This window comes from Clinocottus analis, unplaced genomic scaffold, assembly GCF_023055335.1.
Source record: "Clinocottus analis isolate CAN_PGR_092001 unplaced genomic scaffold, fCliAna1.0.p SCAF_24, whole genome shotgun sequence".
Lineage (NCBI taxonomy): Eukaryota > Metazoa > Chordata > Actinopteri > Perciformes > Cottidae > Clinocottus > Clinocottus analis.
In genome coordinates this window covers 211,609-236,464 of record NW_027175976.1, presented here as the reverse complement: position 1 = coordinate 236,464, position 24,856 = coordinate 211,609, and the positions used below count along the sequence as shown (strand labels likewise).

The 24,856-nt window shown below is 46.6% G+C and overlaps 2 protein-coding genes across 18 annotated transcripts; both read left to right on the top strand.

The window, feature by feature from the left end:
- The first annotated feature begins 1,013 nt into the window (after nucleotides 1-1,013).
- On the top strand, nucleotides 1,014-24,491 carry LOC137794153 (aryl hydrocarbon receptor-like). 17 transcript variants are annotated; one of them, XM_068590816.1, is made up of 18 exons: nucleotides 1,014-1,680; nucleotides 1,998-2,185; nucleotides 4,663-4,772; nucleotides 7,754-7,843; nucleotides 8,510-8,618; nucleotides 8,698-8,816; nucleotides 9,954-10,132; nucleotides 10,227-10,336; nucleotides 11,424-11,565; nucleotides 11,654-12,869; nucleotides 14,358-14,578; nucleotides 16,788-16,874; nucleotides 18,411-18,500; nucleotides 18,603-18,709; nucleotides 20,408-20,474; nucleotides 21,200-21,270; nucleotides 22,319-22,359; nucleotides 22,912-22,932. In XM_068590816.1, the coding sequence occupies exons 1-11, from the start codon at nucleotides 1,640-1,642 to the stop codon at nucleotides 14,466-14,468; spliced, it is 2,415 nt and encodes an 804-aa protein (XP_068446917.1). In that variant the 5' UTR covers nucleotides 1,014-1,639; the 3' UTR covers nucleotides 14,469-14,578; nucleotides 16,788-16,874; nucleotides 18,411-18,500; nucleotides 18,603-18,709; nucleotides 20,408-20,474; nucleotides 21,200-21,270; nucleotides 22,319-22,359; nucleotides 22,912-22,932. The 17 variants fall into 17 exon arrangements, with proteins under 17 accessions (XP_068446917.1, XP_068446913.1, XP_068446916.1 ...); XM_068590812.1 differs by having other exon boundaries at nucleotides 18,325-18,500; XM_068590815.1 differs by lacking the exon at nucleotides 18,603-18,709.
- Nucleotides 22,924-23,991, top strand: LOC137794289 (leucine-rich repeat-containing protein 4C). The gene has a single exon (XM_068591037.1). The coding sequence runs from the start codon at nucleotides 22,924-22,926 to the stop codon at nucleotides 23,989-23,991; it is 1,068 nt and encodes a 355-aa protein (XP_068447138.1).
- Nucleotides 24,492-24,856: the final 365 nt, after the last annotated feature.

Below are 24,856 nucleotides of genomic sequence, written 5' to 3'. Positions count from 1 at the left end.
GCTGTAGCTACATGTTTGTAATGTAAACTTAAAGCATCTGTTCCTGTTTGACAGTCTGCTCCCAGTTAAGCCTTTAATGATTTTCACTGCAGGACCAAACTGGGCCAGAAGGAATCAAAACACAGACTCGTATTGTTTTACTTTGACTCGCTGCATTACGAAGCAAGTGAACCGAAATGAACAGCAATATCTCCTGGTAATAAAGAAAAGGAATGACTGGAAACACTCACAACTGCTTCCTTTATTATTTTAATATTCACCCACTCATAAAAAGCAATATCATATATATATATATATATATATATATATATATATATATATATATATATATATATATATATATATATATATAAAATATCTTAACTTAAGTAAAAATACATGGTATATAGTAAAATATACAGTATATATGTATATGTGCTATATGGAGTGCTATAGGAGGCGACTGCCTTAGAAAGCCTCCACCAAGTTCTGATAGGAGCCAGTACTCTGTGTACAAGAAGTACCACCGTCTGCAAGTACAACAGTAAGTACTCTTCATATATATATACACACATATATATACACACATATATATATATATATATATATATATATATATATATATATATATATATATATATATATATATATATATATATATATATATATATATATATATATAGGTATATGTATATATATATACAAACGTTTAACTATTCTTCCTCTCCAAAAGTACACTGGATTCTAACCTGGCATTGATTCTCACCAGACTTCATTAAAAACAAACAATCTGTATATTCACTTGCTTCATACGCATTAAAAAAAACGGATAACCAGGGTCAATTATCATTGTCTTGTTTATGAAGAAGCGCTTATGAATTCGGCATGCATCATTACAATAGGAAGTGTTAAATTGCCCCTCAGAAAGTACATTTTAAACAGCTTTTCTGCAACCACTGCTGTTTTTTCCTGACGCGACCTTTGACCCCTCTCCCCGCGCGCTACCAACGTCCAATCAATGCGCGGGAAGCGCGCGCTGGCGTTGGTCCTGGAGCTGGTCCTGGAGCTCGAGGAGGGCAGCGGCAGAGTGGTCCGGGGAGGAGATCGGAGAGCTGGGGAGGGGACGCAGAGCAACTCTCCACTTTATGGCGGTTTCATTTCACAACCAAATAGGGGGCGAAGTCTCCCGCAGGATGCGAAGCTCTAAAGGAGGTTGATGTTTTTTTACAACGGGGTTTGACGCCGGTGGTCCCCGTAACGTTACTTCCATAGGGAGCGCTCGCGCGTCCGTCTCCAGCAATGGCGTCCGCTCGGTCCCTTTAACAGGACGGCGACGTCAGAGTAACGAAGAGTAACGCAAAGTAATGGAGAGTAACTAAGAATAACGGAGAGTAACGGAAAGTGACGGAGAGTAACAAACTGCTATTTCACATGTAAGCTAGTGGGCAGTTAGCAGCAGGTGAGGCACGTGACCTGAGCCCTGGGAGAGCTTCTGCTACTGGACTCTACTGGTGTGTTATACGGGGAGTTACTAGTGACTACTTGTGTTATACGGGAAGTTACTGGTTTCTACTGGTGTGTTATAAGGGGAGTTATTGGTGTCTACTGGACTCTACTGGTGTGTTTATGGCTGTCCTGCAGCTTCACTGAACAGATCATCATGTATACGGCCCGGAAGAGAAGGAAACCGGCTCAGAAAGGGTACGTTTGTGTTCATTAACTTGTTTAATGTTATTCTGTATTTTTAAATATGAATACGATAATTGCATTTTTGATTAAGAGCATTTGTATTTTTTAGTAGTAGAATAATTAAACAGGTTAATAATAATAGAGTTATGGTTGTTTTATTAAAATTAACTCATAAATCAACATGCTTATCCACACGTATGTATATTTCCCCCCAAAATTCAGCCTCACAGTTCTGTTTTCCATGGAAGCGTTGGTATCTAGACTGTAATGACAACCCAACTCTCAGTATTTGATAATGATGATGATGATAAATCTCACGACCCCTGCAGAGTCAAGCCGCCCCCGGCTGAAAGCATCAAGTCCAATCCGTCCAAGCGGCACCGCGACCGCCTGAACTCGGAGCTGGACCGGCTGGCCGGCATACTGCCCTTCCCCCAGGACGTGGTGTCCAGCCTGGACAAGCTGTCTATCCTGAGGCTCAGCGTCAGCTTCCTGCGCACCAAGAACTTCTTCTCCGGTAGGAAACACCACACGCTAGAGAATCTAACCTCAGGGCCGTCGAGCTAAAGGGAGTGTGACGCCGTGCTCGCAGGTGTATTGTGGTTTGAAAGTCGTGACGATGACCCGTCCTGAAAGGAGACAGAGAGACGCAGAACGTGAAGCTGCTGAATGTCAGTCTGTGCTCCCAAACAGCTGCTCTGTTTTCCCTCCGCCCACCAGATACTGAAATAGCTTCTCACACCTCACTCTGGACCTGGGGACAGAGAGACAGAGAGAGAGAGAGAGAGAGAGAGAGAGAGAGAGAGAGAGAGAGAGAGAGAGAGAGAGAGAGAACATGCAGACAGACAGCGAGAGAGCGAGAGCAAACATGCAGACAGACAGCGAGAGAGCGAGAGCAAACATGCAGACAGACAGCGAGAGAGCGAGAGCAAGCATGCATGCAGACAGCGAGAGAGCGAGAGCAAGCATGCATGCAGACAGAGCGAAAGAGAGAGCATGCAGACATACACAGAGAGAGAGAGCATGCAGACATACACAGAGAGAGAGAGCATGCAGACATACACAGAGAGAGAGAGCATGCAGACATACACAGAGAGAGAGAGCATGCAGACATACACAGAGAGAGAGAGCATGCAGACATACAGACAGAGAGAGAGAGAGAGCATGCAGACATACACAGAGAGAGAGAGCATGCAGACATACAGACAGAGAGAGAGAGAGAGCATGCAGACATACAGACAGAGAGAGAGAGCATGCAGACAGACACTGAGAGAGAGCATGCAGACATACAGAGAGGAAAGAGCAGGAAGGCGCAGGAAGGCGGTCAGAGAGTTTTAAGGCGTGAAACTTGGAATCAGATGCTAAATTGTAAGTCCGCCCAAAAACAACAAACAGCTTTCAGAAATCCTTAAAACTCACTAAAGGAGTGGAACATGTGAAGCTTTCAGTTTAATCTGCTGCTGGAGGCTTCTGTCTACTTCCAGCTTCACAATATTTCCATAACTTGTGCTTCAATTGTTAGCAATCCAGAAATGTTTCTGACCATCAGAAACAGACACAGACCGTCTAGACCCCATCCTAGCGTCGTCTCCTCTAGCTATACTAGGTCAGCTTCTGTCTCCGTGGCCGCGAGGCGACCCTTGTCCCAGAGCCTCAGTCACACAGTAGAGTGTTTGAGAAGATGAAAGCCTGAAGGATAGAAACATGGAGGATAATCCACTCACTCGCTTTACCGACCTCTTAAGCAAGGAGGGGGGCAGGAGCCCAATCTCAACTTTTGACTCTCACAACCTCAGGAAACCTCGTTGTATTCATCTGAGAGGGTCCTTCATGTGTGAAATATGAATTAAACAACTACACACTTCAGACTTTGTGTAGATTATGCTTTTTTAAATCTCTTTTCCGCCTCATCAAGCATGAAGCAGAAAATGCCAAATACGCTTCTGTGGAGGTCTTTGAAGACTTGATGCTGTGTTCAGGGCGCCTGATAAAAAGTGACGCTCTGGATGAACTTCAATGAAAACGTGAGCGTCGTTCGTAAAGGAGTATGTGAAATGTTCCAATAAATTCAGGCGTTAAATGATATTTTCATGGTAATTTAAATAGTAAACAAAGTGTTCTCCGTATCCTTCCTGAATATTTAAAGGTCTCTTAGCCCAACACCGCAGACACCTTGGAGTCTGCACATGTCGGTCGTCTGTGTTGAACCTCTAAAACATTCATTTCGGTCAGGACAAACAACTGCAGCAGACATGCAGGTTGTGAACGTGTCTGCTGTGAAACTGTTGTCTCTGCTGTGAAGCTCCCTCATGTCTGTTGAGATGTTTCTATTGGCCAACAGACGCCCTCTTCCCGTCGCGTCGGGATGTTTTCTCTGGTTCGTGACGTCTCGACCCTCCAGCTCTAATTATTGATCGTCAACATGCTCTCACTGCTCTCTGTCGGCTCGTGAGCATTTTGTTTTGTGACAGGAGACATTTTCTTTGACAAAGTCACAAACGGAGACTTTAGAACATAACGACTGTGAAGGAACATATTGGTATTTATTCATGTTTCAGTGTATCAACTATGAAAAATGCGTTATTAACTTTTCCCCTAAACATACCGTACGCTGTGAGGTGGCTTTGTTCCCCTCAGGCAGCCACTCGTTTCATTCTTATTCTGCTTTTCTTGCAGCAATATGCCAGAAATGCCTTAAAAATCATTTATCAGACCTTCGTTAAGTCATTAGAATGACCAGCATACACATATGAACTTATAAATCATTAGTATGCTTTTGAAATATAAAAATGTACTAAATATAAAGGCAGAAAAATATTAAAATACATATATAAGAGCTCATTATGTGTGCATTCAGTCTGTGTTGGTGTCTGTGGCTGCACAAAGACTCACAATGGACCTTATTGATCCTGCTGTGGAATCTGGGTCACGATCAGAAGAAATGTCTGTGGTGTCTGTGGCGCTGCACTAACCCTCCTGCTCGTCTCCCTGCAGTGACGCTGCAGAACCAGCTGACCAGCGGCGTGAAGCAGAGCGGCGATCAGGCCGCCGGCAGCGGAGCGCCCGTGAGCGCTGTCGTACCGGAGGGAGAGCTGCTGCTGCAGGTTGGTGAGGACGCACGTCCATCTAGTGTCTCCATCATGAAACATGGAGCTGCTGCAGGTTGGAGAGGACGCACGTCCATCTAGTGTCTCCATCATAAAACATGGAGCTGCTGAAGGTTGGAGAGGACGCACGTCCATCTAGTGTCTCCATCATGAAACATAGAGCTGCTGCAGGTTGGAGAGGACGCACGTCCATCTAGTGTCTCCATCATGAAACATAGAGCTGCTGCAGGTTGGAGAGGACGCACGTCCATCTAGTGTCTCCATCATAAAACATGGAGCTGCTGCAGGTTGGAGAGGACGCACGTCCATCTAGTGTCTCCATCATAAAACATGGAGCTGCTGCAGGTTGGAGAGGACGCACGTCCATCTAGTGTCTCCATCATGAAACATAGAGCTGCTGCAGGTTGGAGAGGACGCACGTCCATCTAGTGTCTCCATCATGAAACATAGAGCTGCTGCAGGTTGGAGAGGACGCACGTCCATCTAGTGTCTCCATCATAAACATAGAGCTGCTGCAGGTTGGAGAGGACGCACGTCCATCTAGTGTCTCCATCATAAACATAGAGCTGCTGCAGGTTGGAGAGGACGCACGTCCATCTAGTGTCTCCATCATGAAACATAGAGCTGCTGCAGGTTGGAGAGGACGCACGTCCATCTAGTGTCTCCATCATAAACATAGAGCTGCTGCAGGTTGGAGAGGACGCACGTCCATCTAGTGTCTCCATCATAAACATAGAGCTGCTGCAGGTTGGAGAGGACGCACGTCCATCTAGTGTCTCCATCATGAAACATAGAGCTGCTGCAGGTTGGAGAGGACACACGTCCATCTAGTGTCTCCATCATGAAACATATGTAGAAACATCTGGACACCCTGAGGTGCTGGTGTTTGTTGGTTTTGTGCATCACAGTAATCAAATAAACACTATGTCTCTACCCTCCAGCAGTGTATTGATACAGGTATTGATTCCTGCAGCAGTGTATTGATACAGGTATTGATCCCTGCAGCAGTGTATTGATACAGGTATTGATTCCTGCAGCAGTGTATTGATACAGGTATTGATTCCTGCAACAGTGTATTGATACAGGTATTGATTCCTGCAGCAGTGTATTGATACAGGTATTGATCCCTGCAGCAGTGTATTGATACAGGTATTGATCCCTGCAGCATTATATTGATACAGGTATTGATCTCTGCACCATTGTATTGATACAGGTATTGATCCCAGAGGAGTAACTGGGTCACTGCAGCATAAAGGAAAAGCAGCAGCGTCCTTCTGTTCCATTACGAACAAGGTCTCATGCGTTATACAGAGCCGGTGAACTCGTCTATTATTCAGGAGTGGGGGTTGGAATCAACTAAAAGCAACCAGAGTATTCTGGGCTGTTTGACGTGTTCCTCCAGATCTTTCACACCCCTCATGACCTCATTCCTCCTCGTGGAGACTGGGAGGTTGAGTGTGAAGGGACCTGGGTCAGAACGCTTCTTCCTGTGCGTGCATGTGTGTCCTGCAGTTTTCGGGCGGGGGTTTTTAAGCTTACATCTCAGATCACGAACTAATCGAATCATGTAACGATTTATATGTTATTATTATTATTATTGTTTACATTATCAAAGTTCTGACCCGTCAGCAGCAATGAAATCCTCCTAACACCATCTGGAGTGGAGATGGAGTGTGCCTCCTCATCCTCCTCTTCATCCTCATCAGTGAGGATGCCTCTGTGGTGTTGGGACGCCGTGTCATCACCTCCTCACGAGCCCCGAGGCTGGAGGAGGAGCGACGAGGAGGTGTTCAGTGTTTTCCCCTACCATTATAATAGGGGGGCGGGGCGCCCCACTATTATAGCAAAGAAGATAGCAAAAGTAGCTTTCCTGAAAGGATCACCGGAGCAGCTCTCTGAACCCAGAGCGGCTCTCCTGCTCCAAGTGAAACGAGTCAAAGCGTTCGTGTCTCTTACCAACTACGAGCTGCTGGCTTCACACATTCCAAACTACACAGACATTAAACTAAGTCATTAATAAATACATGGAGAAATGCCTTTACTTTCGGGTTGATGTTTACGGTTAACAGATTACATTGCGCATGCGCGACTCGGCGATTTTTGGCGTTTTGCCAAAAGTCAGTCTCCGCAAAGTCTCTGTGAAATCGTCTTTTCTGCTGTTCCGTCTCTCAAAACCGTAAAAAGATCTCATCTCAACGTGGAGCGTGAACTGAGAGCGTCCGTATCAAGTCAACAACCACGTTTTAAAAATATGTGTAGAGGAAAGCAGCTCACTAATAATAATACTAATACTGATACAACCTGATGCTTACATATCTGCAGTCTTGTTCTGTTTTGTTCTGCAATTTGCTTTTAGTTTTCCACAATAAGCTATATAGTAGTAACTACATATTATTATTTTTTTGCACAGATAGAACTTTATTTTTTATTGTTTTAAGTGATTGAAATTTTGTTTTCTTTTTTTGTGGGCTGGCGGGGCAATTTGGTTAAATTGAAAGTTATTGTTATTGTTCTTTATTCTGTTATTTATAAGAGCACAGATGGAGTCACAAAAGATGTTATTTACAGAAAAAGTAATGCTTTTGGTGTTTGTGTCATTGTCTGTGTCGTCGAGGTCCCCCCGTACCCCTAAAGCTGTAAACCTAGGGGAAACACTGGTGTTAGGCATCCAGTACTGAGTCTGACCTCCCCCTCCTCATCTTCCTCCTTGTCTTCCTCTCTTTCTGCCCGGGGGAGAAGTCTCATCCCTGTTTTGTTTCTTTAGTTTTCTCTTCCCTTTTGGTTTTAAAGCCTTTGTTCTCGCTGGAATCTGATGTTTTCTTTGCGGGTTTGTGTTCACAGAGCAGGAGGGTTGTTGTCTTTAGCGCCACCACAAGGTGAAATGCTTCCACTGTAGCACAGCAGGATGAAAATGAGGGTTATTCATGTCTGTCTAACACACATTTAAAGTAATGTAATCCTGGTGTCTCCTCTCTCAGGCCCTGAACGGCTTCGTCCTGGTGGTGACCGCTGAGGGAACCGTCTTCTTCTGCTCTCACACCATCCAGGACTACCTGGGCTTCCACCAGGTAAACACACGTTTAGTATCCTCTCCACTGCGTTCACTCGGGACCCCGAAACACAAAGCATTAGCTGTGCAGGACATCTTATCGTTTGTATATGTTTGATAGTGTACGCATCGCCCGAGTGATTAAAACAAACGCATCTCCGGAGAATGTGGTTTTCAAACTGTCCGGAGAGTCTGAACACAAACACACTGTAAACACAACACACGGAGAGGTGCAGACATTACACCTCGCCACGTCCACCTGCAACATGCCATCGTGCGTTTACCCAGAAAATCCAAATGTGAGTGTAATGGGAAAATATAGTATTGCAATGTTAAACTGATTTAAATGTTTCTCTGTGATGTTGGAAGCAGACGGTGTGAGGGGAAGTGAATCAAAAGACTGTTTTCCTATCTATGTATGCATATGAGGGGGGTCGTAAACAATTCGTGAACTGATGGGGTGTTAAATTCCCAGGGCAAAGGAGATTGTGACTTCTTTGAAATCAAGGATCAAGAGACGAAAGGTCTCATGTAGCTTAGCACAAACTGGTCCCGCTCTGGCCAAGTTGGGTCTGAAGACAGATGTCAGGGTCACGGCGGAGATGCTTGATTTCAAGCGCACCCTGCAGGGTCACTGCTGACGGGGAAGCATGTGTTTCCTCACTTCCTGTTCCTGTATGTTCAGACCGACGTGATGCACCAGAGTGTGCTGGAGCTGATCCACACGGAGGACCAGCAGGAGTTCAGGAGCAACCTGCACTGGGCCCTGAACCCCCCCACAGACCCCTCCACCGGTGCGTAGGACGCATCACGCTGCTGCTGCCAGGCGACGTGGCGAGCAGCAGAGAAGTAAACCTCATTGTTATTCGACAGATGGCAAGTCGGTGTTGAGCTACGACCCCGACCAGCTTCCCCCGGAGAACTCGTCCTTCCTGGAGAGAGGCTTTGTCTGCCGCTTCCGCTGCCTGCTGAACAACTCCTCCGGCTTCCTGGTGAGTCTCTCTGGATGAGCCGTGATGAACATGAATCCATATTTTTGTGCCGCTAGTATGGCGTGCCACCTCAGAGTCCCTGAGCGATCAGAAGCCAGCGTTGCTCCTGTAATCCGCTTTAAGAGACCCTCGAGGTCGTGGGGAAAAGGGCTATAATCCTCCAGCCACAGGGGGAACCTGCTGAGTCAGGGTTGTAGCTTCAGACCAGACACTCAGCTGCGGAGGGAGAGGAACAGAACCATGAGCAAGGCACTGCAGGGGCATACACGCTGCTCCATGCTTTCATAGATTTAATCATTTGAAATCAATTTCATGAGCATTTTACAGACGAAACAATGAATGTTTTAGCTCATTAACTGGTTTCAGATTCCTTTAGTTTCCCTTCACGCCGTCTGCTGTAAGAATCAACCTGCAGGAGTTTAAACTCTCTAAAAGTGTTTCTCACAACATAAAAACATGGTATTGATTAAGAGCAGCTGGGAGATAGAAGAACAACTTTGTCAGTGAAGTCAGAGATGCTCAAGGAGACTCCTGACGGGGTTTGAACCCACGTCCCTCATCTCCCTCGTACTAGGTTTGCGTGAGCTTTAAGCCAGGTTTCTGCTCCTGTCCACTGCTCGCTATGGCTTTGTTTTCCATAATCCCTCCTGCTATTCAGGGCTGGACTCCTGACATCACGGCTGCAGGCTCTTAGGCCCACTGAGGTCACGTCACCAGCGGAGGAGGCGGGCCCTCTAGAGGTCACTGTACATCAGACCCCAGGAAACCTCTCAATTCTCCCAGAAATGCCAGTGTTTCAAAAGGTCACTGCTTCTTTGCAGGTGCAGAAATGTTTTCTTGAGTTAAATGTCACAACATCTCATGACTTGACAGTCAATTAGTCGCCTGAAGTCTTCTGCTGGAAACCATCCATTTACAACCCAGAGTTGCTCCAAACCCAGAACTCTTTGGTTTTTATAGACACGATGCTCACAGATTGTGTACATTTATATTGAAACAAAGGTTGCGCTGACCTTCATGAAGGTCACACACATTATTGTGAGACCTGTGAGTTAGTTTGAAGGATCATCAGTCAGGATGATCCTTTAAACTAACTCACAAGTCTCACAATAATCCTAATAACACGCTTCCTTTCAGGCGTTGAACATCCAGGGCCGTCTGAAGTTCCTCCACGGTCAGAGAGACCCGCCTCAGCTCGCCCTGTTCGCCATCGCCACACCCCTGCAGTCTCCAGCCATCCTGGAGATCAGGACGCGCAACATGATCTTCAGGACCAAACACAAGCTGGACTTCACGCCCATGTCCTGCGACGCCAAGTGCGTTCTCCAGACACACCCCAAAAGCACGTTGGTTTCAACACGTTGTCGAGTGAACTGAGATGTGAGATGTGTGTGATTCTTGAACTTTTAGGGGTAAGATCGTTCTGGGTTACACGGAGGCGGAGCTGCGAGTCCGGGGCTCGGGTTACCAGTTTATTCACGCCGCCGACATGCTGTACTGCGCCGAGAACCACGTCCGCAGTGAGTCACCGCTCACACCGGCTTTTATAAGCAAAAATCCATTTTGAATCATATTGTGATCATAACTATTAACATCCAGCATGATATGAGCCAGATTCACATGCTCCAGCGGTCTCTGAGTCAAACTCTCTGGTTCAGGGTCTTAACAATAACACGCCTATTATTAACACACCTTTCTGGAAAGATTAGGACCTTAAGAATCACAAATCACATTAAAACAAAGCATTGTGCATGCCGGGACTTAAAATGTTCGTCTCCTTCCACACTTGCTGTACGACGCGATTTGAGGGCCAAGAGCAGAGCATGAAGCTTCAGCACGAGGAAGAACACATCACATGACTCCGCAAACACCTGAACACCAATCTATTTTAGGATTACAATGACGTATTTGTGATTGAGTGTTTCTTCACCGGCTCAGAAGTTATCTTCAGCTCTCCAGTCAACATGAACGCGTCTTGTTGGGCTCAACACTACGTCGTAACGCAAACAAACAACACAACATCTGCCGCTAATGGAGGGAATCTCCGAGCGCGAGTCAAATGTCCTACTTACCTCGTGTACCGAATGACCCGGTTAGCGGTAACCATGGCGCCCCCAACGCGCCGCCACCAGACACACAAAGACGCACACTGTGTGCATGTAGTTATGCAGGCAGACACGTAATACATGCATGTGTATTTAGAAACATGCAACACAGGGATGCACACACGCTGCATCTCCATCTGACCGCAACAACACATGAGGCACACACAGACACACAACCTTCCAGCATCAACACAAAGCAGGAGGTTTGAACTTTTCCAGGATGGTTTTCAGCGTGAAGAGATGGGTCGTGGTCTGGAGATAATGTTCACAGCTGGAGGGAGATACCTGCACACAACGTTTCAGCTTCTTACCTTGCTATCATAACACTACATTAGTAATATTAGTATACACAATACACGTTTAAAGTAACCCTCTTATAGATTAGCGCCTTTCCCAAAAACACACTGTGCTCCTGTACTTAGTGATTAGTCTATTAATAGATCTTAATAACTGATACTCATGATATCCAGCGTACAGCAGTTAGCCTCTGATGTGGTTGCAGTGATGAAGACGGGCGAGAGCGGCCTCACGGTGTTCCGGCTGCTTACCAAGGACAACCGCTGGAAGTGGGTCCAGGCCAACGCCCGGCTGGTCTACAAGAACAGCAAGCCCGACTACATCATCGCCACCCAGAGGCCGCTGGTGTGAGTGCATGTGGCTCCGGCTTGAGCTTTTTAAGCTCTCGCTGATTGGTCTGCTCATGTGTTCTGCCTCTGCCTATGTGGTCCACAGGGATGAGGAGGGAGGGGAGCACCTGAGGAAGAGGTCCATGCACCTCCCCTTCACCTTCGCCACTGGAGAGGCCACCCTCTACCAGACCGGGTATCCGCTGCACGGCTTCCCAGACTCCTTCCAGGGAAAAGCCAAAGGTGGCAAGTCCAAGAAGGGGAAATCGGACAAGACCGGTTCAGACGACCTGGACCCAAAGTCCCTGCTGGGGGCGCTGATGAGCCAGGACGAATCCGTGTACGTCTGCCAGCCGGACACCGAGCCCAAGATGTCGTACCACGGCGGCCTCTTCAGCGAGCAGCTGGGCGACAGTGGCGCTTTTGGGGGCTTGTTGAGCGGCGACAGCTGGCAGAAGGCGGGGAGGTGCCGCAGCGACCCCCTGCTGGCCACTCCAGACTTGCTGTCTCTGGACGCCGAGGAGCCGTGCTCCAACAGCGAGCTCTTCAGTGCCCTGGAGAACCTGGGCCTGAACGCCGAAGACCTAGAGCTCCTGCTGCTGGACGAGAGGATGATCCAGGTGGAGCTGGGTCACGTGCCCACGTTCGGGGACATTCTCTCTAACAACGAAATCCTCTCCTACATCCAAGACTCCCTGGAGAGCGGGACCGAGGGAGGCGGAGGACGGAGCGTCTCCCAGCAGCCTCCTGCCGGCTCTGCAGCTCCACCCATCGCGCAGCTGTCGCAGCAGATGCTGCAGCACGTCGGTCACCCGGGGAACATCCAGTCCGGCTCCAAGACCGGGACAGTGGACCCTGAGCTTCTAAGTGGGGCTCCTAACACTCACTGGCTGGTGACCAACAACCACAGCCATCACTACCCGCACACTGTGCTCAGAGCCTCGCTGCTGAATGGGTCTGGTCCGCAGTGGCAGCTCCAGCAGGACCAGCACTCGCTCCACCTCCAGGGCTTCTCTTCGCTCCCCGGCTTCCAGAATCAGCTCTCGACAAACAGATCTTACAGCCCGGACGGGCTCGTGGCCTTCCCTCCCCACGTGGAGGACGGCCACGCTGGTTACAACTCCACACCGGACGCCTGCCACTACCAGACCTCCTACCAGTTGCAGGGGGCCCACAGACCCGAGCAGCCCCATTGTCCCAGCCAGAGCTCTGCACTGGCGCTGGACCAGTTACTGGGATTGTCCCAGCCTCAGTACAGCCTGCCATCTTTAGAGGCCTACGGCACCTTCAACACCAGCACACTGGACTCCACTCACAGCAAGGTAAGACTCTGTTAGAATAATGAGTCCCTTCAATCCGGTCCAGACTGGAGTTTTAAGTCTTTCTCCATTATATAAATGATGCACGAACACTGGGTGTGAAAATAATATGTAAAACAGCATTTTATAAGTAAGTTATTGCACCAAATTATTGAACTAGATATCATGTATTTCTATAAATGCTTCATATAGTTTAGTTCAATACAGAGGTTCAACTAAGACTTCCTGTCCTGCGTCAGGCCAGTCCTCTTCCTCCCCCTCTTCACATGGAGCTTCAGCTCTCCTCAGCACTGTTTGGTCTCCTGATCCCCTGCCCCTGAGTCTGCGTTGCCCTCAATTATCAGCGAGCATCAACACACCACAACCCTTCAGCCAGGCGCTGCTATCTTTCTCTGTCAGGAAAATGGATTCATTTTTCCCAGTCGGCACACAGAGGCCTCGAGCTGGCAGCGCTCAGAGTAAATTGTGGCGATGCGACCGGACTCGGCGGGTAAATAAGACGAGGCCGAGGCAATCCACTGGAGTCTACTCTCTGTTTCACCAGCACCAACAGCACATTGAAGGCTTCATTCAACAGATAATTCATTTGCAACTTTAATAATCAAAACTCAAACGTATCTGGTTTCAGCTTCTTAAATGTGAATGTTTGATATTTCCTGCACTTTGGATGGCTCGTGGAACCAAACAAGAAGTTTGAATGTCAATCTGTTTTTTACAAGTAAATGTTATGGTCTGAATGAGAAATCGAGGAAGTAGTCAAAAGATAAGTCAATGTTGAAAATAGTTGCCCTAACAAAACATTATTCGTACATTTAAAGGAACTCTTTAAGAAGCTGTTTCAGGTTTTGTGCAAGCGTTGCTGCCCAGTATAAGTCCCAGTGCTTGAGCCGGTGAATGAGGCTGTGTGGTGTTCAGAGAAAGCATGAACACACAACACGGAGCTGGAGCCGTGAGACCTGCGCATCAGGAAGCTCTGCTTGACTTCAACACCACCCTGTAGTCCTCCATGTGGCGTCTCTATTCCTGCAACTCACAGGACCGCTTTCTGCATCTCTGTGCTCCCCGAGTGTCATTGTTGCACCGGCACAATGGTGAATGGAAGCAGGTCGGCCCCCGGCCTTCATTCAGCCGCCGCTGTTGTTCTTCAGGGTCAGTGGCCGTTACTGAAAGAGAAGTACTGGTAGGCCGGCCAGTCAAGCATGAGCGGGGCTGACCTACAATCTGACTGTCATCATTACCTAATGCTGTCGGAGGGAAGGGTGGGGTGGGGGGGGGGAGGAGACAAGACCTTCATCTGTAGGAAAGAGTTGAGAAGCAGGAAAGTAAAGCCTCATAGTATGCTATCGAGAGTGCTTGTAGTTTCATATAATCTAAATGTCACGTTACAGAGTCAGCACCAGTCAGGGGAAGTCCAACATCCAATGTAAAATTGATTTAAAGTCACGTAATTCTAGAGTAGTTGTGATTAACATGAATCCCACTTGTTCCCAGCTGGAGAGTGCCGCGTACATCCACTCGTGTCTGAGGCCCAGCGGAGCCGGAGACATCCCAGACGGACTTGCCGCCCTGCAGGACCCCCACAAGTCCGGGTTTCTGCTCTGAGCGGAGAGAAGAGAAGGTGCAGGAGGAGGGAGGAAGAGAGATGTTCTATATGACCAGCTCTGTTTTTATGGAACGATCCCAGGGGAGAAGAAGAAAGGACTACGTATCAGGTCTGTCTGTCTCTTCCCTCAGAGACGCTTTCCAGTTTTAGCAGTTTAATTTCATCTGTTTATACACTTGTCCTGAAGAGAGATGCTTTACTTTCATTAACAAGTCTCTTTTGGTCCGTCTACTCTGATGACTTGATAAAAACAACCATGATACAGATCTGAGCTGCAGCCCAGTGGACTTGTTTCGCTGTTAGAGGTCATATATCCTCTCACTTTACTGGCATTTCCTCCTTCACAAGCGACCTGTACGCGGTGACTTTCCTTCTTTACAAGCAGCTGTTGGTTAAAAACTACATTCCACATCACGAAAGGCGTACCTTTTGACGGGTCAAAATAGCTGCAGACAATGAACCAGCTCAAAGTGTCACGACAAAGATCTGCCTGAAAAATATGGAATATTGTAGCTTAAAAACACCGCATTGGCTTTGAAAAAAAATCTTTGTTTAGATTAAAAGAGCCGGATTGGCTTCTCATCCTGATAGTCTCTGTGTTGAGGTGAGATTTAGCGCTACGTTCATCCTCCTCGAGGTTTACAGTTATGTCGAGCACTTTTCCTTTCAGACGCGATCAGAAAGAGTCTGATTGATCCGTCAGTGGCTCTTCAATCAAACATGTATAAGCATCTGAAGGCCAGGGCAGTGTCCCTTGAATCCACCTTGCCTCCCTCACTCCCCTGCAGCCGCTCCATTAAGGACGGTCTGTAAATAATAGATGACAACTGAAGGCCAGGAGGAAGCGCATGGAAGCAGACATGCTTTATGTTTTCATCACAAATGATTGAGATATGCACTTAAATGTAGAAAGCAGGCTTTGTTTTGCTCCCTAAGCCAACTGACTGTTTGTGTCAATGGAGTCTGGTGTCTGTGAGCTATCTCCTGTAGTAATACTGTGAAGATAAGACACTTTTTTTTCTAAAGGTATCTATGGGTTCCACTCTCGGTTCTCCACCTTTTCTTAAAGGTTCTATGGGTTCTACTCCTGTTTATACAGGTTCTATGGGTTCTACACCATTTATAAAGGTATCTATAAGTTCTACACCTGTTCCAAAGGTTCTATGGTTTCTACACCCATATATAAAGGTTCTATGGGTTCTACTCCCATTTATCAAGGTTATATGGGTTCTACACCATTTATAAAGATATCTATGGGTTCTACACCTCCTCCTAAAGGTTCTATCGGTTCTACTCCTGTTTATAAAGGTACCTAGGGGTTCTACACCCATTCCTGAAGGTTCTATGGGTTCTACACCTGTTCATAAAGGTTCTATGGGTTCTACATCCATCCCTGAAAGTTCTATGGGTTCTACACCCGTTCATAAAGGTTCTATGGGGGTCTATGTTCCTCCAGCTCATCCTGATGCCACAGCAATGCAGCGCTACTCACGTCTAGAAGACGGCGGTAACAAGCTGGCCGACAGCATTTAGCACCGAGTCAGAAAAACAAATGAGAAACATGTGAACACGCGTGTGTGTGCCATGTCGAATGTCTTGTGAAACCTGTACATGAAGCTTTTATTTGAAGTGACTTGTGGATTGAAATGCATTTCAATGTGTTTGCCTCTTTCCTTTGTTTTTGCTATTTTTTTGTAAACTTTTCTTATGAAACAGAATATTTAAACCAGGCGTGAGATCAAATGCTGTGACAATCATTTACCAAACCAACAACAGGACTGGTTGTGTGTGTGTCGTGTGTGTGGTGTGTTTACTGCTGTACATCACTCACAAACTCTTTCTCCAGCACTGAAAGTAGTCTTGTAGAGAAAAGGCCTTTTATGTTGTATGAATATTGTTCGGAGTGTTTTATCTTTGTCCTGTTTGTCACTTTAGCTCAAAACAAAAGCAGTGCCATGAGTCCATCCTCAGGATGTTCCAGTCTTACTGTTTTTACTCCACTCTGTCCACCAGCTAACATCTAAACCTCTTTTATATTTTCATTCTGTTATTTTTGTCGAGTCAAACTCTGGAATCAAACTCTCCGTAATCTGTTTTTTTTTGTCGTGGTTCATTTTTTTAAACGCACACAGACTTTATTTTGCTACTTTTATCACTGAAGCTTGTAACTGTCTGTAAACTAAACTTTTGCAGTTTGTCTTCGAGCCTCGTGTTGAAAATGTGCTCTCGGATCCTGGAAATAAAGGATTTTGTGCAATCACACTGAATTGTCTCGTCTCCTCTGCGTGATTGAGCTCACACGTCTGCTGTCGTTTCAGAAGCCGCCGTCCCTCACCTGCCCACCAGGTGTCACTGTCGCACCCTGAGCGTCTTCAAGCACAGTAGCTGATCATCAGGGAGGTTAGGTAAGAGTCACTCAAGGAAGAGACACGTTACACCACCTTGTGGTGGAGACTGATGATAAATGAGCTATCAGCTGATATCTCCGCCAACAGACTCTAATAGTGTACATAATTAAAGGTAAAATATGTATCTTCTGCACATTAAAACGACTAAATAATGACACAACAATACAAAACATACTTGAGGATGTGCATATAAGAATGACCAGTGAGGTGAGGTGCATCATAGGACCTCAGAAATGACGCACACCATGATGACCTGAGGAGGCTTTTATCTGCACCGACAACACAAACACACAAACAGTGTTGTTGTCCCCCCCCCCTCAGTCGTCACGCTTTTGGCACCAGCAGACGTGTGAAGTCTCGCCAGGCCGAAAGCAAACAACTCTGACTCCACCCAGAGGCCTGCAGATCAGATCCTCTTGATGAATCTACCCTAAAACGAGTGAAGTTCCAGCGTCTCACGAGCTTCACTGTGAAGGTGTGTTAAACCACACGCAGGCTTCACCCCTCGAGTGCTCCACCGCTGTCTGCTCTGCCGACTTCTACATCTTTAACGACTCGCCCGAATCATTCATGAGAGTTGTTCTTCTCCCGTGGCACTCAGCCGGTTCACTCTGCCGGCTTGTGACGTGGTCAATCATCCGCGCGGGGTGTTGTGCGTCTCCGCACAGTGAATACAAGTAATATATGACGTGCAATACAAGAATGAAAACGTCAATATGAAGCAACGACACCTATCCGGGTGTCATTGCTTCATATTTTTGTTGTCTTACATTTTGTACACCAAGGTAACATAACAACTTTTAGCTCATATAAAATAAATATTGTGATTGATTTCTCTCTGAGCTTTTATTCAGTTCTTCATCGCTTTTATTGGTCCACATTCTGTCTCTCTCTCCCCCCTCCCTCCCGGTCGGGCTGTCATGGTGCATTACTCCGGTCCGTCAGACAGCGGCTCCAAGCGAGCTCCTTCTCAGGAAAGAGCAACGCGATGCACTCCACAGGGATCGATTGACAGACCATACAACATGAATAAATAAAGTAAAATAGAGATTTAAATGTGAGGAAACAAATCCAGATGGAAGGTAAACCTGATGTCCTGGTCTTCATCTGTGAGACACAGGACGGTCCAGAAGGCGGGGCCATCCTTAAGGTTTAAACACAGCTCATGGCGCCGTTAGCAGGCTGGAGGCTTTTAGTACTGGACACTTCTCCCTGCAGGAGTCCTTTAGTGTGAGCAGGAAAGGTCTCCACTCAGCAGGGAGGTAAAGAGGTCAGCAGCAGGTTGTTAGATACATGAGCTTATTCTAAAGATATTTCAGGGCTTCACTTCTGGACAAACAGGAACAATGATATAATAATAAATGTTCATGTTGTTGCTTTCTTGAGATTCAGAATCAATCAGCAGATTTGCAGTCGCGTGTTGAGAAGCTGAAACACTGTTCATCAGTCTGCAGGATGTCGAGCTGAAGGTCAGGGGTGTGTGTGTGTCATTGTGTCATGGACGTCTCGACCTTTACCTCGTGTGGACCTCAGCGTGGCGTTGGTCCAACCGTCACCAGCTTCTGTGGGATCAGACACCCGCAGACTAACTGGAGTTATTTAAGGACTCGCCCACCACAAGAGGTATTATTACTCTTATATCAATATAATACATATATGATGTATATTTATGTACACAGTACATAACAGTAGCTCATGATGTTATGTGTGTATGTCTGTAAACAGCTGCAGAGAGGCGTGCTCTGTTGTGATGTTCCTCTGTGTCGATCCACTGAGCAGCTTCACCTGCACGCTGCCACCTGACCCCAGCACACACACACACACAACACACAGTGAGTGTGTATGTGTGACATGGCTGTCGTTACCTTTATGTCAATATGCCAAAACAGGTTGGATCAGCGCGTTTGTTTTGTTGACCCCACCAGACGAGCCGGGTGGAGAGGTCTGAAACACAAGCTGAAGAAAACTTTACGTCTCACTATATGTTTATATTTATTTACCCAAGATGCACCTTGTTGTCTGTAAAAGCTTTTATTTTTAAACAGAACCTTTAATACAGTGCGTGTTCCTTACTGAACGTGTGAGAACGCGTTCCTCTATAATTCAGAGGTTTGTCGCCGCTGGTTTCTTTTCTCCTGGAAGCTGCTGAATCTCACAGATCCACCTGACCTAAAAGCTCTGACATCTCAAGGGGCGATCACACACTGAGCTGCCAAAAATACTGTGTGTGTGTGTGTGTGTGTGTGTGTGTGTGTGTGTGTGTGTGTGTGTGTGTACGTGTGTGTACACAAGAGAGCAGAAACACAACCTCGACCTAGATACTGAAGACAGAAGATGAACAAAAAAGAAGAGACAGAAAGGAAACGTAACAAAAGAAAAATTGAGAAATGGAGTGATGAAGATGAAGATGTCGGGAACAAATAGGATGAAGATGGAGAGAAGAAGTGGGACACATGGGGAGGAGAGGAATCGGAGGAGGAGAGAAAGAAGATGAGTGGAGTTGGTTTGGAGGTCACGGCCTCCCTCCTGTTGGTCTGATGGATCCACACTGACATCCAGACCACTGGAGACTGTGTGTGTGTGTGTGTGTGTGTTCACGCTCAATCAAACACACACTTTTCCCAGTTTCCCTGGAGGTGTTTTCTTTATCAACAGTGGCTTTGTCAGGAAACACACACAGACATACACACACACAGAAACACGGACATACACACACGCAGACAGACACAAAGGTTGGCGGTCAAAGAAAAAGTTGTTTTCTTATACAGAACTTTCAGAGTGTGAAAGGTTGCAGGACAGTAGTACTACAGTAGCACTGTAGTAGAAGTATTTGCAGTTACAGTACCTGTTGAGTAGCAGCCTTTGAAGTAGTAGTCGTTGTGGTAGTAGTACCTACGAGAACCAGTGGTAGGAGTTTTAAGAAGCTGCAGTTTTTGTTGTACTACTAGGTAGTTTTGCAGTACTAGTAGCTTTACAAGTTGTAGTAGTACTAGGTAGTTTTGCAGTACTAGTAGTAGCTTTACAAGTTGTAATACTACTAGGTACTAGAAGTAGTTGAAGGAGTGTTGTTGCTGCGTTTGTAGTAGTAGCTTTACAAGTTGTTGTTGTTGTTGAGCTCAACATTGATCAACGATCAGATAAAATGATGATGGAGATGAAGACACTGACTTAAGGAAGAAGGTTAGAGCTGCCATGTTGGATGTGAGGAAGGGCGTGAACGAGCCGCCACCCGTCTGGGCCTTTAACACCTCCATCTCACACACACGCAGCACACACACACACACGCCTGATGCTCCAGTTCTCACTGCTCTGCTCCCAGAATTCACGTCAACAAAGGTTTTGTAAAGCATTTGAATTTTCTTTATTGGCATGAGGCGTGAGGGACAGAGCAATGATTGACAGCTGATGGGCGGGACCTGTCATCAGGTTCTAATAAGGCGTGTGTGTGTTTTACGTACAATATGTCTAAAATGATGTCAGAATCGGAATACTCCTATTATGTACTACTATGGCGCTCTGTCCTGTTTCAGACGGCGCTGCCTCGCCCCATGCTGGCTGCTCTGAGTACTGCACACAGTCAGACTGATGACATCACAGGTGAGACAAGCTGATATGGTTACAGTAAAGTATGAGGGCCTGCATATTAGAACGTATTAGAAAAAATATATAGAAATGTATCAATATTAAAAAGTATTAGTTGATTCCTTGTTAGATTGAAAACATGCTTTTCTCTGTTTATTGCACCGTTTAAATTAATCGTCATTGGGATTAATTATTATTTCCTGACATTTAGTGGACCGAACGATTAACCAGTGAATTAAGAAAATAATCCGTTATCATTATAATCGTCAGTGAAAGCATTAGTTTAGATTTCTCATCTCAAATATTAAACCTGACATAAGAAAATAAAGAATAAAAGTGAGATGAAGATTTAAATGTTCAGAGCATGGAGGTAATCCCTGAAATCCTCATGGATTAACGACTAGCGTCTTCATGTCCCACTAATCCTGCTGCTGCCGGGTTACACTGTATAGAGCACACACACATACGTGTGTGTGTGTCTGTCGTTTACACTAATACCAAAACACCCTCTAGTGCTGCGAGATTATCTAGATTATGATATCTTTGACCCAAAAGTTATTAAAACTACCACAGAGGCAATACAAGTATGTGTACTTAACAGTACAACCAGCAGTATTAGTAGTGGAGTGAGGAGTATTATTAGCAATCCAGGCAGTAGCTGTAGAGTAGAGGTACTACTCGATGAAGAAGAGTAGTATAAGGTCACCTGTTCACCTGCTCACGCTCCTTTTTATAATCAGCAGAAGAAGAACGAGCGGCAGCAGTGGACGCCGCCGTGCCGGAAAGGAAGAGGAGGACATTGGTCACACAGGTGATCATATTAATGATTAATGCACATTAGTGCTACTTCTCCTGTTACTAGTATCTCTAGGACAAGTTATTTATATATATAAAAAAGGTAATTCTGTGAGACATGATTCCTCAGAGATGTCTGTATCTTTACTTCCTGGTCGGCTTCTGTTACGTGACATTAATCATTGGTGTGACTCAGAGACTGAAGCTTTTCTGTCATCGTGTTCGAGGTGTACGGAGGATCTGAGCGCATTACAGTAATCTTCCTCTCTGGTAGCAACAGGTCTGCTCATCATCTTCATCCTCTTCATCCTCCAGATGAGAACACAGAACATCTGTCTGCAAGCAGCTTCAAAGAACTTGTCCTCACTTCTTTTAGCTGCTGATTTGTCGTCCTTTATTCACCAAATCCCTAGAAAGAGATCTGACCTTTTGACCTTTCTGTGCTGCTGCCAGCTGCAGGAGCTCAAGCTTAACTCATGCAGGTGTGCTACAGGTGTGCTACAGGTGTGCTCCAGCTGTCAGACAACTCAAAATGTTCTTTTCTTACGTTTTATTTTCTATTTAAGTAGAAACTAAAAACTTATTTGGGGATGAAAGGAATTATCCAAAAGACAGAAATGTGTGCGGAAAAAATTCAAAGTGCTTGAAAAAAACTTTGAAAAAGACAATACATTTCTACAACCTAAATGTAATAAAATATAGGATCGATAAGTAAATTAACCTAAAACCAGTATTAAAATAAACTGATAGTCTCTAAAGCATCCTTTAAAGATTATATAGATCTATAAATAAACCTCCTTTCGCTGCAATCAATCCAATCCGTACAGACCTCCTAATGCTCTGTGGCCCAGTTTGGCTTAAAGCCCCCCCCCACACACACACACACACACACACACAGCCTGCCGCTGCCTGGTGAATAATTGACGCGCTCCCTCCTCCGCCTCTCTTTCCATCACTCCATCTCTTTGTGGCTCTCCGGCCCGTGACCTCCCTCCCTCGCCTCCTCCTGTCACTCCTCATGTCCCGCCTCCGCCCGCCGCCGGCTGCGTGTTGACAACCGTCAGCAGATGAAGCGGACGGAGACAAACAACAGGAGCAGCTGCCGGTAAGAGACGACCTGCAACACCACAGAGACACGTAGCTCTGCTGCATCTATGATGCTCGACACCTGTAAGATGATGCATAGCGAAGATATACCTGTGATGATATAGTCCTTTATCCTGCAGGTAGCTATATATAATCTTTTTCTTTTCAATGAGCGCCCAATAAAGGGTTAAAAGACTGAATAATGGCTTTAAGACTGGATATAGACCTCTTGTTCCTCAGACTTTAAACTAATTCTACCGTTAAGAAAATAACGTACTTTAACACTGACGTTTATTTATTTATTTATGGTCTTTTACTTCATCGCTGATGTTTGTTGTGACGATTAAACTGAGCTTCTTTTGACTCTGATGCACCTTTTGCTCCATTTACTCGTTCTGTGGTGCGTGAACAGGTCTCTAAAGTGTGGACTGGTCTCTGTGGTGTGTGAACTGGTCTCTGTGGTGTGTGAACTGGACTTTGTAGTGTGTGAACTGGTCTCTGGTGTGTGAACTGGACTTTGTAGTGTGTGAACTGGTCTCTGGTGTGTGAACTGGTCTCTGTGGCTTTCCAGAGCTCTGAGGCCATGAGGGAGCTGCTGGTGCTCCTCCTGCTGGTGGCCGAGGCGTACTGCAGGTCTCGCAGCGGTTGGTGCGAGAGCGGCTGCGCCTGCGGAGGAGACCTGAAGTTCACCGTCTGCTCGCGGGCGCTCTTCTCCCAGCTGCCCGGCCGCGTGCCGCCCAACACGGAGCTGCTGGACCTGTCCGACAACATGATCTCTGTCATTCCAGCGCGCTCCTTCAGCCGCAACCGCAAGCTGCGCTTCCTGCTGCTGCAGAACAACAACGTCAGCGTGGTGGAGGACGCCGCCTTCTCCCAGATGGAGTTCCTGCAGAAGCTGGACCTGAGCCGGAACCGGATCTCCTCCCTCGCCGAGGGCTTCTCCGTGGGCCTGGCGCTGCTGCGCGAGCTGCAGCTCGCCCACAACCGCCTGTCCGGCCTGGACAGCCGCAGCTTCCTGCACCTGGACGGCCTGCAGCGGCTGAACCTGAGCAGCAACCTCATCCGCGGCATCCAGGTGCGGGCCTTCTCCTCCATGAGCAGCCTGCGACAGCTGCACCTGCAGGACAACCTGCTGCGCTCGCTGCGGAGCGGCACCTTCTCCATGCTGCGCTCGCTGGAGGTGCTCAACCTGGCCGGGAACCAGATCGCCGCCATGGAAGCGTCCGTCTTCAAACCGCTCACTAGCATGACGCTGCTCGACCTGGCCGACAACCGCATGTCCGCTGTCCACTTCAAGACCTTCCTGGGCATCCGCGCCTACAGCACGCACATCTTGCTGGAGGAGAACCCCTGGAACTGCGACTGCGACCTGCAGAGAGTCTTCCGGAAGCTGCGCAGCGTCCAGCGACTCTTCCTCGACGACTACTACAACCTGACCTGCCGCGAGCCGGCCGCCCTGAAGGACTACCGGCTGACGGACGTGGACGCCGAGCTGTGCCTCGCCGAGACAGTCACCGTGCTCGTCATCACCGGCACCGTGGCGGTCACCGTGCTGGCCGCGCTGCTGATGGGAGAGAGGAAGAGGAAGAGGGAGAAGCAGAGGAAGCACTGGACGCAGCAGGGAGAGCTGTCGGACGAGTCAGACTACTGAATCCAACCTTCTTGTGACGCCGATGCGCATTTATTTGATCATAAGAGAGATTAAAATACAGCATTCTGACTTTCAGGCGACTGCACCAGTCGCCTGAAAGTCAGAATGCTGTATTTTAATCTCTCTTATGAGCAAATACAGAGTTAAATGCTGTAATTTAATCTCTTATGAGCAAATAAAGAGTTAAATGCTGTATTTGAATCTCTCTTATGAGCACTTTAAGAGTTAGATGCTTTATTTTCTCATCTTTACAGTTATAATGACATTAGTGTGTTTCCAATGTTCCTGGACATTAAATGGCATTGTTGTGACATTTTGTTGACTAAAACCTTTTTATTTTAAGATAAACTTTTACACCACATGTTCAACACAAGACGGTTTGAAGGGCTACAACGCCCCCTGCAGGTAAAACAGATGCGTTGCTTTGGAAAATATCATTATGACATACGATTTAATAATATTAACGTTTGTAGGTTGCTGTAATATCCCTATGACGTCACTGTAGGGACATCTACCTCCTCCCCATCCGTGCTGCATTGTGGTGAGTTTAAGGTTTTATTGTCTTATTCTACTGTATTTGAGTTTTAAATGAATTGTAGGAATGTTTTCCCCTTTATTGTAAATGATTAGGTGGAGTCGCGCTGCCGCTTCAAAGATACAGAATTTAGCGCAGAGGCGACCGGATGTTAATAAAATAAAAGGACGGTATTGTCTCCAGAAAGAAAGTCAATGGCGCCAAAGTATACCGACACAACACATATATAAACTAATCATACGTATTACTAAAGCACCAAAAGAACGTTAAACCTCCTTCCATAAACGTCATATAATACGAGCTTGCAATTTATTTTGAAAGCGCCGACCG